General features: G+C 43.4%; 1 protein-coding gene across 12 annotated transcripts in view; it reads left to right on the forward strand.

The window, feature by feature from the left end:
- Positions 1 to 14,124, forward strand: part of LOC118388049 (cAMP-specific 3',5'-cyclic phosphodiesterase 4D-like) — a 469,033-nt gene that overhangs the window by 418,056 nt on the left and 36,853 nt on the right. For all 12 annotated transcript variants that reach the window (XR_008142771.1, XM_052525216.1, XM_052525217.1 and 9 more), the window contains 2 exons: positions 12,041 to 12,134; positions 13,943 to 14,124. Coding sequence is in view for 11 of the 12 variants with exons in the window: in XM_052525216.1 (XP_052381176.1) it covers positions 12,041 to 12,134; positions 13,943 to 14,124 (276 nt within the window). In the remaining variant the exon portion in view is untranslated. The remainder of the gene's footprint in view (positions 1 to 12,040; positions 12,135 to 13,942) is intronic.

The following is a 14,124-nucleotide window of genomic DNA, read 5'->3' on the forward strand; positions in this document are numbered from 1 at the left end:
ACTGTATGGACTGTAGCCATCTATTCTGTTGTTGTCATGTCATACTGTATGGACTGTAGCCATACAGTCGTTGTTGTCATGTCATACTGTATGGACTGTAGCCATCTATTCTGTTGTTGTCATGTCATACTGTATGGACTGTAGCCATCTATTCTGTTGTTGTCATGTCATACTGTATGGACTGTAGCCATCTATTCTGTTGTTGTCATGTCATACTGTATGGACTGTAGCCATACAGTCGTTGTTGTCATGTCATACTGTATGGACTGTAGCCATACAGTCGTTGTTGTCATGTCATACTGTATGGACTGTAGCCATCTATTCTGTTGTTGTCATGTCATACTGTATGGACTGTAGCCATCTATTCTGTTGTTGTCATGTCATACTGTATGGACTGTAGCCATCTATTCTGTTGTTATCATGTCATACTGTATGGACTGTAGCCATCTATCTTGGTGCTGTCATGTCATACTGTATGGACTGTAGCCATCTATTCTGTTGTTGTCATGTCATACTGTATGGACTGTAGCCATCTATCCTGTTGTTGTCATGTCATACTGTATGGACTGTAACCATCTATTCTGTTGTTGTCATGTCATACTGTAGGGACTGTAGCCATCTATTCTGTTGTTGTCATGTCATACTGTATGGACTGTAGCCATCTATCCTGTTGTTGTCATGTCATACTGTATGGACTGTAGCCATCTATCCTGTTGTTGTCATGTCATACTGTATGGACTGTAGCCATCTATTCTGTTGTTGTCATGTCATACTGTATGGACTGTAGCCATCTATTCTGTTGTTGTCATGTCATACTGTATGGACTGTAGCCATCTATCTTGGTGCTCTCATGTCATACTGTATGGACTGTAGCCATCTATTCTGTTGTTGTCATGTCATACTGTATGGACTGTAGCCATCTATCCTGTTGTTGTCATGTCATACTGTATGGACTGTAGCCATCTATTCTGTTGTTGTCATGTCATACTGTATGGACTGTAGCCATCTATCCTGTTGTTGTCATGTCATACTGTATGGACTGTAGCCATCTATCTTGTTGTTGTCATGTCATACTGTATGGACTGTAGCCATCTATTCTGTTGTTGTCATGTCATACTGTATGGACTGTAGCCATCTATTCTGTTGTTGTCATGTCATACTGTATGGACTGTGGCCATCTATCTTGGTGCTCTCATGTCATACTGTATGGACTGTAGCCATCTATTCTGTTGTTGTCATGTCATACTGTATGGACTGTAGCCATCTATCCTGTTGTTGTCATGTCATACTGTATGGACTGTAGCCATCTATTCTGTTGTTGTCATGTCATACTGTATGGACTGTAGCCATCTATCCTGTTGTTGTCATGTCATACAATCCTGATATCAACAGTTGATATTTGTCATGACACTGAAGAGAGCAGTTTATAGAGCACTAACACACTGGACCACCAGGCTAGTAGAGAGAGAGAACACTAACACACTGGACCACCAGGCTAGTAGAGAGAGAGAACACTAACACACTGGACCGCCAGGCTAGTAGAGAGAGAGAACACTAACACACTGGACCACCAGGCTAGTAGAGAGAGAGAACACTAACACACAGGACCACCAGGCTAGTAGAGAGAGAACACTAACACACTGGACCACCAGGCTAGTAGAGAGAGAACACTAACACACTGGACCACCAGGCTAGTAGAGAGAGAGAACACTAACACACTGGACCACCAGGCTAGTAGAGAGAGAGAACACTAACACACTGGACCACCAGGCTAGTAGAGAGAGAGAACACTAACACACTGCACCACCAGGCTAGTAGAGAGAGAACACTAACACACTGGACCACCAGGCTGGTAGAGAGAGAGAGAACACTAACACACTGGACCACCAGGCTAGTAGAGAGAGAGAACACTAACACACTGGACCACCAGGCTAGTAGAGAGAGAGAACACTAACACACTGGACCACCAGGCTAGTAGAGAGAGAAAACACTAACACACTGGACCACCAGGCTAGTAGAGAGAGAAAACTAACACACTAGACCACCAGGCTAGTAGAGAGAGAACACTAACACACTGGACCACCAGGCTAGTAGAGAGAGAGAACACTAACACACTGGACCACCAGGCTAGTAGAGAGTGAGAACACTAACACACTGGACCACCAGGCTGGTAGAGAGAAAACACTAACACACTGGACCACCAGGCTAGTAGAGAGTGAGAACACTAACACACTGGACCACCAGGCTGGTAGAGAGAGAACACTAACACACTGGACCACCAGGCTGGTAGAGAGAGAACACTAACACACTGGACCACCAGGCTAGTAGAGAGTGAGAACACTAACACACTGGACCACCAGGCTGGTAGAGAGAGAACACTAACACACTGGACCACCAGGCTAGTAGAGAGTGAGAACACTAACACACTGGACCACCAGGCTGGTAGAGAGAGAACACTAACACACTGGACCACCAGGCTAGTAGAGAGTGAGAACACTAACACACTGGACCACCAGGCTGGTAGAGAGAGAGAACACTAACACACTGGACCACCAGGCTAGTAGAGAGAGAGAACACTAACACACTCGACCACCAGGCTAGTAGAGAGAGAGAACACTAACACACTGGACCACCAGGCTAGTAGAGAGAGAACACTAACACACTGGACCACCAGGCTAGTAGAGAGAGAACACTAACACACTGGACCACCAAGCTAGTAGAGAGTGAGAACACTAACACAAGCTCACCACATACCCCCTTCCCAGTCCCTGTGTGTGTGTGTGTGTGTGTGTGTGTGTGTGTGTGTGTGTGTGTGTGTGTGTGTGTGTGTGTGTGTGTGTGTGTGTGTGTGTGTGTGTGTGTGTGTGTGTGTGTGTGTGTGTGTGTGTGTGTGTGTGTGTTGTGGCGTCAGAGTGGAAAAATGCTAAACTGACCGTAGAGCAGTTTCTAGCTCCAACTTCTTAGTCTTTGATCTCAGCTGGCTCCACACGCGCTTCAACCAACCCAACAAACACAGGGGGTTATGCCGAATGTGTCTTTGCTGGCAACCCATTGGCTAGTCAGCAACAAGCAAACATATGTGAAGCCAGAGTGGTTGTTCTACTGCTCCAAAAGGAAACCACAGAGAAGTGGGAAGCACGGCGATGTGGTACCCTGCTCCTTCTGGTGGCTTTAATCACACACACAGGCCAGTGCCAGCCCAAAGAAGCTTCAAACCCAGTGACACAGGCTTGGCTCCATTCTAGTGAACCACAAAGCCCTGGGGCCTCTGGCTTCGGTTCGACAGGCTACACACTAGTATCAGCTGAGGCCTTATGTTAGACAAGTAACCAAACAGCACTACTGTCTAACGTTCCGCTTTCCTGCTAAAAATGGCTTAAGTCCCCGGGGTCGATGTCCTCGCCTCACCATGATATCACCTGTATGATCACAGTGTGTAACAATTCACAACAGTTCTATAAGATAAATCATTTTGATCAAGTGTTAATGATTGTTAATAAGAGTAGCTTCTGTAGCTATACAGTAAATGACTCTAATGCTACACAATTCCTTACCATATTCTCTAGAGATTACTAGTTATTGTATTTAAACTCATTATTTCACTGAAGAGGCAGAAGACGACTGAGTGTGGTGCTGGTTGTGGTGGTTGGGTGTTATATGAAAACTATTACTCCCAGCATTCACGTATTATAGGTTAAAAGCATGGATGATTCAAACTAATCCAGCGTACATTAGCCCCACACTGTGAAATCAGGCTCGCAGCGGACGTCATTCCAATCAATGCTCTCAATCAATAACCCCATCATCATAATGAAAGGACCAATCCTAATCCTAATCCACATCTAATAAATAAGAAACTTGTTTATTTGACATCTTTTTGGGGATAAAAAGGGCTTCCGCTTGATTTCTTTCTGTCTGTGACGACTCAAGGTCAAGTTTACCTGGGATGTATTTTGGGATATTTTAGCATTAGCCTAGCTTTAGCCTAGCGTTAGCATTTTTACCTTATGATTATTTGGTTGTTGTTTCCTTTCTGGGGAATGACAATGGTTCCTAGCTAGCATTTGAAGCTAATTGTAAACAGCTTAGTGTAGTCGTAACATTTCACCAAAATCAGAAGAGATAGTTTGTCTACTTTGATGCTTGGTTCAACTTCTTGTTTTCTCTCGAAGCTAACTCCGGTGGTTGTATTGGTGTTGTAGCATAGTGTATTTTACCGCATTGACCAACTGTGCTGCACTCCAGCCCACAGTCCCTCCCTTATGCTTTACTTTTACACCGTTGTCTTATTTGAGAGCTGTATACAGTATATGGTAATATTCCAAGAGTGTTTGTATGGGGTGTGTACACATAATCCACTACACACACAAGTAGACTAACACAGAATACACTAGTTGTGTCACGATATCAGACCTATCCAGATCATTCATTCCAGACCAAACTGCCACTTTTCTACAGCCATTCCCATTAAAACGACAATCGTTGTGCAGAAGCATAATATCTACCAGCATCCCCTTTAAGAAGACACCCAACTACAGTATCATTGTGCTTCGGTCCTAGATAGGCCCTCCCCTTTAAGTACAGTAGAGAGCCACTACAGATCCCCATGGATTTGTTTTACAAATGAGCTCCTCCATGACCTGTCTGTCCCTGTGTGAAAGGCTGGCTGAGGACCAGAGCACGGGACTAGTGGGTGTTATATGAATAGTGCTGCACTGTTTCCCACCAGTGGAGGCTGCTGAGGGGAGGATGTGTGGAATGTCTGTAGTGTCTGGAATGGAGTGAATCGAATGGTATCAAACACAAGTGTTCCATTCACTCCATTCCAGCCATTATTATGAGCTGTCCTCCCCTCAGTAGCCTCCACTGTTCTCTACCATCCCCAACCCTTCATTAGCTGTTCATCACAACCAGGAAGTGTTCATCAAAGACATACACTATATATACTATATATACAAAGGTATGTGGACACCCCTTCAAATTAGTTACTGACAGGTGTATAACACACAGCCATGCAATCTCCATAGACAAACATTGACAGTATAATAGCCTTACTGAAGAGCTCAGTGACTTTAAAGTTGTAAAGTTGTAAAGTTTGGTGGAAGAAGAATAATGGTCTGGGGCTGTTTTTCATGGTTCGGGCTCGGCCCCTTAGTTTCAGTGAAGGGAAATCTTAACGTTACAGCATAACATAACCATTCCAGACAATTCTGAGCTTCAACCTTTGTGGCATCATTTTGGGGAAGGCCCTTTCCTGTTTCAGAAGGACAATGCCCGCGTGCACAAAGCGATATCCATAGAGAAATAGTTTGTTGAGATTGGTGTGGAAGAACTTGATTGGCCTGCATAGAGCCCTGACCTCAACCCCATCAAAAACCTTTGGGATGAATTGGAACTCTGCGAGCCAGGCCTAATCATGGCTGAATGGAAGCAAGTCCCCGCAGCAATGTTCCAACATCTAGTGGAAAGCCTTCCCAGAAGATTGGCAGCTGTTATAGCATCAAAGGGGGGACCAACTCCATATTATTGTCCCTGATTTTGGAATGAGATGTTTGACGAGCAGGTGTCCACATACCTTTATTCATATAGTGTATCTGCTTCTGATTGATTCTGCTTCGAATTGCAAAGAGAGCTGCGTTCATGTTCACTGAATTTTGATGGATTAAATAAATAAAATAAAAGTTTATACTTCGCTTACACAGATTTGTAGTTGTTATCACAGGTGCAGCAAATGCTTGTGTTTCTAGCTCCAACAGTGCAGTAATAATACCTAGCAATACAAAACAAAATGCACATAATCCAAAAAGAAAGATACAAATAAATATCAGAACGAGCAATGTCAGGAATATAGTCCGGAATATAAATATACTGTATGTATGTATGTATGTATGTATGTATGTATGTATGTATGTATGTATGTATGTATGTATGTATGTATGTATGTATGTATGTATGTATGTATGTATGTATGTATGTATGTATGTATGTATGTATGTATGTATGTATGTATGTATGTATGTATGTATGTATGTATGTATGTATGTATGTATGTATGTATGTATGTATGTATGTATGTATGTATGTATGTATGTATGTATGTGTGTGTGTGTGTGTGTGTGTGTGTGTGTGTGTGTGTGTGTGTGTGTGTGTGTGTGTGTGTGTGTGTGTGTGTGTGTGTGTGTGTGTGTGTGTGTGTGTGTGTGTGTGTGTGTGTGTGTGTGTGTGTGTGTGTGTGTGTGTGTGTGTGTGTGTGTGTGTGTGTGTGTGTGTGTGTGTGTGTGTGTGTATGCATATATATATATATATATATCTGAGGGGAAAAGGGGTGCAACGCAATATTGGGAAGATATTCCTAATGTTTTGTACACTCAGTGTATATAATAGTGTGTATAGACAGTATGGACACTATATGAATAGAAATTATGTGAACAGCAGTAGTTATATAGGATGAACAATGACTGGAATACAATATATACATATAAAGTGGATAAAACAGTAGGTAGACATTATTTACTGTGGTTTCTGAGAATATACTGTACATTTTAATTACTGTATATTTTAAGACTACATATAATGCTTTATGTGGCATATATTTCACACAATGCATTGTGCACTCGTGTAAAAGTTGTTCCTCTTCTCAGCAACAACCACTGTGGTTGATTCTTATAGTTTCAGAGGATGTGCGTCACTGATCTTCAACAGCTGACTTTTTTTCAGTGAGCTGTGGATTTTTTAAGCTCGTCCCCTTCTCGTAAGGGGCTAGATAGTAGTAGTAAATCAGATCAAATGTTATTTGTCACATGCGCCAAATACAACTGGTATAGACTTCACAGTGAAATGCTTGCTTACGAGCCCTAAACCAACAATGTAGTTTATAAAGTAGTAACGAGAGGAATAAAATAAAATACACAAAAATGGAGCTATATACAGCAGTACCAGTACAGGAGTACCAGGACCAGATCAATGTGGAGCAATATACAGGGAGTACCAGTACCAGATCAATGTAGAGCTATATACAGGGAGTACCAGTACCAGATCAATGTAGAGCTATATACAGGGAGTACCAGCACCAGATCAATGTGGAGCTACATACAGGGAGTACCAGTACCAGATCAATGTAGAGCTATATACAGGGAGTACCAGTACCAGATCAATGTGGAGCTATATACAGGGAGTACCAGTACCAGATCAATGTAGAGCTATATACAGGGAGTACCAGTACCAGATCAATGTGGAGCTGTATACAGGGAGTACCAGTACCAGATCAATGTAGAGCTATATACAGGGAGTACCAGCACCAGATCAATGTAGAGCTATATACAGGGAGTACCAGTACCAGATCAATGTGGAGCTATATACAGGGAGTACCAGTACCAGATCAATGTAGAGCTATATACAAGGAGTACCAGTACCAGATCAATGTGGAGCTATATACAGGGAGTACCAGCACCAGATCAATGTAGAGCTATATACAGGGAGTACCAGCACCAGATCAATGTAGAGCTATATACAGGGAGTACCAGTACCAGATCAATGTGGAGCTATATACAGGGAGTACCAGCACCAGATCAATGTAGAGCTATATACAGGGAGTACCAGTACCAGATCAATGTAGAGCTATATACAGGGAGTACCAGCACCAGATCAATGTGGAGCTATATACAGGGAGTACCAGTACCAGATCAATGTAGAGCTATATACAGGGAGTACCAGTACCAGATCAATGTGGAGCTATATACAGGGAGTACCAGTACCAGATCAATGTAGAGCTATATACAGGGAGTACCAGTACCAGATCAATGTGGAGCTATATACAGGGAGTACCAGTACCAGATCAATGTAGAGCTATATACAGGGAGTACCAGTACCAGATCAATGTGGAGCTACATACAGGGAGTACCAGTACCAGATCAATGTGGAGCTACATACAGGGAGTACCAGTACCAGATCAATGTGGAGCTACATACAGGGAGTACCAGTACCAGATCAATGTGCAGAGGTATGAAGTATTTTAGATAGATATGTGCATGAAGGCAGGGTAAAGTGACTTGTCATCAGGATAGATAATAATAAGAGTTAAATAAAGAAGAGAGTAGAAGCAGCAAATGATTGTAAAGTGTAAAAGTGTGTGTATGTATGTGTGTTTGTGTGGTGTCGGTCTGAGTGTGTGTGTAGTGTATGTGTTTTGTGTGGGAGTGTCAATGTGTGTGAGTAAGTGTGTATATGGTTTGCATATATAGTTTAGTAACAGTGCATAAGGTCAGTGCAGATAGTTCAGGTACCATTCATTGACTTTAGCAGTCTGGCTATTTAGCAGTCTTATAGCTTGGGGGTAGAAGCTGTCTTGGAGCCTGTTGGTCCGAGAGCCGATGCTCTGGTACCATTTGCCGGATGGTACAGTAGCAGAGTGAACAGTTTATGGCTTGGGTGGCTGGAGTTTTTGGTCATTTTTTGGGCCTTCCTCTGACGCCTGATATAGAGGTCCTGGATAGGATGGAGTTCGACCCCAGTGATGTACTGGGCTGTCCGTACCACACTCTCTTGAGCTTTATGGTCAAAGGGGTGCATTTGCCATACCAAGTGGTGATGTGAACTTTTTGAGGATCCGATGGCCCATGTCAAATCTTTTTAGCCCCCTCGAGAGGGAAGAGGCTCTGCCGTGCCCTCTTCATGTCTGTGTGAGTGTGTGTGGACCATGTTTTGTCCTTAGTGATGTGCCCGCCAAGGAAATTGAAGCTCTCGACCCGCTCCACTGCAGCCCCGTTGATGTGGATGGTTGCGTGCTCTCCCCTCTTTCTCCTATAGTCCATGTTCAGATCTTTGGTCTTACTGATGTTGAGGGAGAGGTTGTTGTCCTGGCACCACACTATTAAGTCTCTGACCTCCTCCCTGTAGGCTGACTCACCGCCATCGGTGATCAGGCCTACCACCGTTGTGACGTCAGCAAACTTGATGATGGTGTTGGAGTCGTGTGTGGCCACGCAGTCGTGAGTAACAGCGAGTACAGGAAGGGACTAAGCACGCACCCCTGAGGTGCCCCCGTGTTGAGGATCAGTGTGGCAGATGTGTTGTTGCCTACCCTTACCACCTGGGGCCGGCCCGTAGGGAAGTTCAGGATCCAGTTGCAGAAGGAGGTGTTTGGTCCCAGGGTACTTAGCTTAGTGATGAGTTTGGAGGGCACTATGGTGTTGAACGCTGTGCTGTAGTCTATGAACAGCATTCTCACATAGTTATTTCCCCTTTTGTCCAGGTGGGAGAGGGCAGTGTGAAGTGCAATTGAGATTGCATCATCTGTGGATCTGTTTGGGGTGGTTGGTCTAGGCTGTCTGAGATGATGGTGTTGATGTGTGTCATGACCAGCCTTTCAAAGCACTTCATAATTACAGATGTGAGTGCTACATGGCGATAGTCATTTACGCAGGTTACCTTGGAGATCTTGAGAACAGGGACAATGATGATCAGATTGAAACATAGGATTACAGACTGGTACAAGGATAGATTGAAAATGTCTGTGAAGACACCTGCCAGTTGGTCCACATGCTTTGAGAACACGCTGACTTGCTGCACTCTCGACAACTACTGTGATTGTTATTATTTGACCATGTTATGAACATTTGAACATCTTGGCCATGTTCTGTTATAATCTCCACCCGGCACAGCCAGAAGAGGACTGGCCACCCCTCATAGCCTGGTTCCTCTCTGGGTTTCTTCCTAGGTTTTGGCCTTTCTAGGGAGTTTTTCCTAGCCACCGTGCTTCTACACCTGCGTTGCTTGCTGTTTGGGGTTTTAGGCTGGGTTTCTGTACAGCAATTTGAGATATCAGCTGATGTAAGAAGGGCTATATAAATTGATTTGATTTGATATTCCGTCTGGCCCGGCAGCCTTGTGATTGTTAACCGGTATAAATGTTTTGCACACATTGGCCACGGAGAGCGAGATCACACAGTCATCAGGAAAAACAGGGGCTTTCACCGCAAGGCACAGTGTTATACTCCTCGAAGTGAACCTAACAGGCATTCAGTTAATTTAGCTCTGCTTCGCTGGGTAACTCATGGCTAGTAATTGTAGTAGTCTACATTAAGTTTACTCTGTCTTGTAAGTGTTCACCAAGACTATTGCCATATATACATACACACTGCTGATATCTCATCTGAGTAAATACACATCCATTTGGGCACCAAGATGAGTCCTATAATTAGACAGATGCACTGTGAGGACACCAAGATGAGTCCTATAATTAGACAGATGCACTGTGAGGACACCAAGATGAGTCCTATAATTAGACAGATGCACTGTGAGGACACGAAGATGAGTCCTATAATTAGACAGATGCACTGTGAGGACACCAAGATGAGTCCTATAATTAGACAGATCTAGGGTCTTCATTTTGACTTCATTATGTATTCATGTATTCAAACAGAGAAAATGGAATGCCAGATGAAGAGCGAGTGCTCTCGCTTCCATTTGGTCTCAATGGCCGCTGATTGGTTAGCTTTCAGCGGCGGGCTGATGCGATTGGGTGAGAACCCAGGCAGTTGTTGACAGGAGTGCAGTCTTCCTCAGACGTGGCTAGCGTCATCTCCACAGCTACGTTAGGTCATCGCTGAAGAGCTAGTGGGAGATGCAGCCGACTAGTGTCCTTCTAATGCAGCTTCTTGTCTAACAGAGCTGTCGGACCCATTCTATCCTGTTATTCCTCATTGGATACTGTTATTGATAATACTTTACCATTTTTTTTATAGCCATGCCTAGATTTCTTATAGTGATATAGTGATTTCTTTGTCTTTTTTGGACACTCCTGTTCTTGCTCCTTCTTTATCCAATCTTGTTACTAACCCCTGGGATTATTTGCCTTTATTTGTCTGGGAAGAATTAGTTGATGTTTTTCATCAAGGCCCTGGGGACACTAGTATATGGATGATGCCATGATTGATTGTATAACGAGGATTTGAGGGGAGCCTTTTGCATACTTGTTTTGGATCTATCCATCTTTATGACTCTTAACATTTGATTGACTGCGTTGAAAATGCCGGAGGCAAACTACTTACATTCTGTGTCATGGGGATACATAAAAGTATGTTGTCCATGATGCTAATTTTGAATTCAATAACATTCAGTGCTGAGTTCATTAGGCACCAAATTGAAGAATACAGAATACAGACTAAACAGGGAGAGACAACCTGAGCTACCTGGTCCAATAAGAAACTCTCGTGTTTTCCATCATGTGCCGTAATGAACATGACCCAAATGGCCAAGTTTATGTTAAAGCTTGTAGGTTCTCCTGGCCACCTTTGGATTATGTCTATTGATTCAGTGTTATTCCAATCCCGTGAGAGAAGGGTTTACTTTACTCATTTGTTAAAGTGTTCCCATCAATGCAGTCATTTTCATTTAGATCATAAGGGTAAATAATGTGACATCGTTGTGATGATCTGTGATGTATGTACAGTAGGAGAGATTGGAGATAACTAGTGCAGGAACTAGTCGTATTTCCACCTCAGCATTGTGTCAGAATTTGTTAGCCATATTGTATAGATTTGTTTATGCAAATGTGCTGTGGGTAGACTTATGTATTTAGCTGTTTTGTTGTTGAGGACGAGCTGCCTACTTGTCTCTTTCAAAGTCATATGGAAATTGCTGTTCTCAAACATGAACGAAGTATAACACTCCAGTCATTGGTGAATAGTATGTGAAATAAGGCAAAAATAATAGTTCCGCAGAACCTCATCCTTAAATCAAACCAGACATACAATTTGAACTATGTTTGCAGTTGCTACTCACAGTATATGTGAGAGTCTGCTGAAAGTGCCTGAAATTCATAATGCATGGTAAAAACATCCGATAATGACAGAAAGAGAATATCATTATATTCCATCTAAGCAAGTCTCATTGAGATTAAAAGTCTGTTACTGTTTCCCATTTATATACAATGTAATGTATGTGTAAGAGTAAAACTTTCTTTCTTTCACCCTCACTCTGTCTCTCTCTCCCACTCCATCTCTCTCTTTCTTTCTCTCTCTCACTCCCTGTCTGTGTCCAGTTCAAGAGGATGTTGAACAGGGAGCTGTCTCACCTGTCTGAGATGAGTCGCTCAGGGAACCAGGTCTCTGAGTTCATCTCCAGCACCTTCTTAGGTAAGACTGGCTGACCTTGCTTGATTTTCAGTATTTATAACAACAAGTTCAAGTCGAATCAAAGTTTATTGGTCAGGTACACAGTTTAGCAGATGTTGTAGCGGGTACAGCTAAATGCTTATGTTACAATCTCCTGACAATGCAGTAAAATGGCAAACAGGTACACAAACAATCAATTTACAAAACAAATCAATTGAAAGAACAACAAGTACCAATCCTCCATGGTCCTGAAGCAATCCCTGAGGTCCCCAAACAGTCCCCATTCCCCAAACAGTCCCCGAGCAGTCCTGGTCTCCGAGGTCCCCAAACTGTCCCCAGTCTCCTAGGTCCCCAAGCAGTACCCAAGGTCCCCAAACAGTCCCCCGTCTCCAAGTTCCCCAAACAGTCCCTAGTCTCCATGTTCCTCTAACAATTCCTGGTTTCCGAGGTCTCCAAACAGTCCTCAGTCTCCAAGGTCCCCAAACAGCGTCCAGTCTCCAAAGTCCCCAAATAGTCTCCAAGAGACAAGTGACAATTCTCAATCACTCAATCCACAAATTTCCCCTGAAACTGAAACTCCCAATCCCCAAAAAGCCTCAAAATCATATGGGTACAACAATCCATTCTGTTTTTATTAAAAGCTACCATGGGCGATGTGCATGTGTGTGTTAGATAGTTAATAAGGGCCAATCCTAACTTGAGATCAGTGTGTGTTACTCAAGTCCCCAATTGACCTCAATAGAGGTCTGTGCATAAGAAAGCGCTGCTCTGCCCTGTTTACAACACGATCAACAAGGCAGGTCCTACAGGCCCTAGTTTTGTCGCACCTGAACTACTGGTTCATCACTACTTGTATTTGTAAGAAATATTGACTTGTTGAATGCACTGAGCTGTCTGTTTAAACTACTAGCACACAGCTCAGACACCCATACATACCGCACAAGACATGCCACCAGTGGTCTCTTCGCAATCCCCAAGTCCAGGACAGACTATGGGAGGTGCACAGTACTCTATTCCACATCAAGTAACTGATGTCAAATCTGTTTAGAAAAACAGAGATAAAAATACACCTTTGAAGACACACACACACACACACACACACACACACACACACACACACACACACACACACACACACACACACACACACACACACACACACACACACACACACACACACACACACACACACACACACACACACACACAGGCACAGGCACAGGCCCAGACACACACACACACACAGGCCCAGACACACACACACAGGCACAGGCACAGACACACACACACACACGCCCAGACACACGCATACACACATAATAACATACGCACTATACACACACATACACATGGATTTTGTATTGTAGATATGTAGTAGTAGAGTAGCGGCCTGAGGGAACACAATGTGTTGTAAATTCTGTTGTGTAATGTAATGCTTGTTTGTTGTTGTATTGTATATAACTGCCTTAAATTTGCTGGTGATCCATAATGGGGCGGCAGCGTAGCCTAGTGGTTAGAGCGTTGGACTACTAACCGGAAGGTTGCGAGTTCAAACCCCCAAGCTGACAAGGTACAAATCTGTCGTTCTGCCCCTGAACAGGCAGTTAACCCACTCTTCCCAGGCCGTCATTGAAAATAAGAATATGTTCTTAACTGACTTGCCTGGTTAAATAAAGGTTAAAAAAAAAAAAAAAAAAAAAAAGAATATAAATAGGGGACAATGTGATCTTAAGTTAGGATTTGGCCCTAGAAGCACAAAATAGGCCCCAAAAAAATCCCTTTGCGTATTGTCTATTGGCCCTAACTATTTCCTACTTCTCTCCCCCCAGACAAGCAGCATGACGTGGAGATGCCATGTCCACAGACGCAGAAAGAGAGGACGGACAAGAAGAACGCCAAGCCAATGTGTCAGATCAGTGGCGTGAAGAAGCTGCAGCACAGCACTAGCCTCTCCAACTCTAATATACCTCGCTTCGGGGTCAAGACCGACACAGAGGACCAACTGGCTACG

This window comes from Oncorhynchus keta, chromosome 9, assembly GCF_023373465.1.
Source record: "Oncorhynchus keta strain PuntledgeMale-10-30-2019 chromosome 9, Oket_V2, whole genome shotgun sequence".
NCBI classification, from domain to species: Eukaryota; Metazoa; Chordata; class Actinopteri; order Salmoniformes; family Salmonidae; genus Oncorhynchus; species Oncorhynchus keta.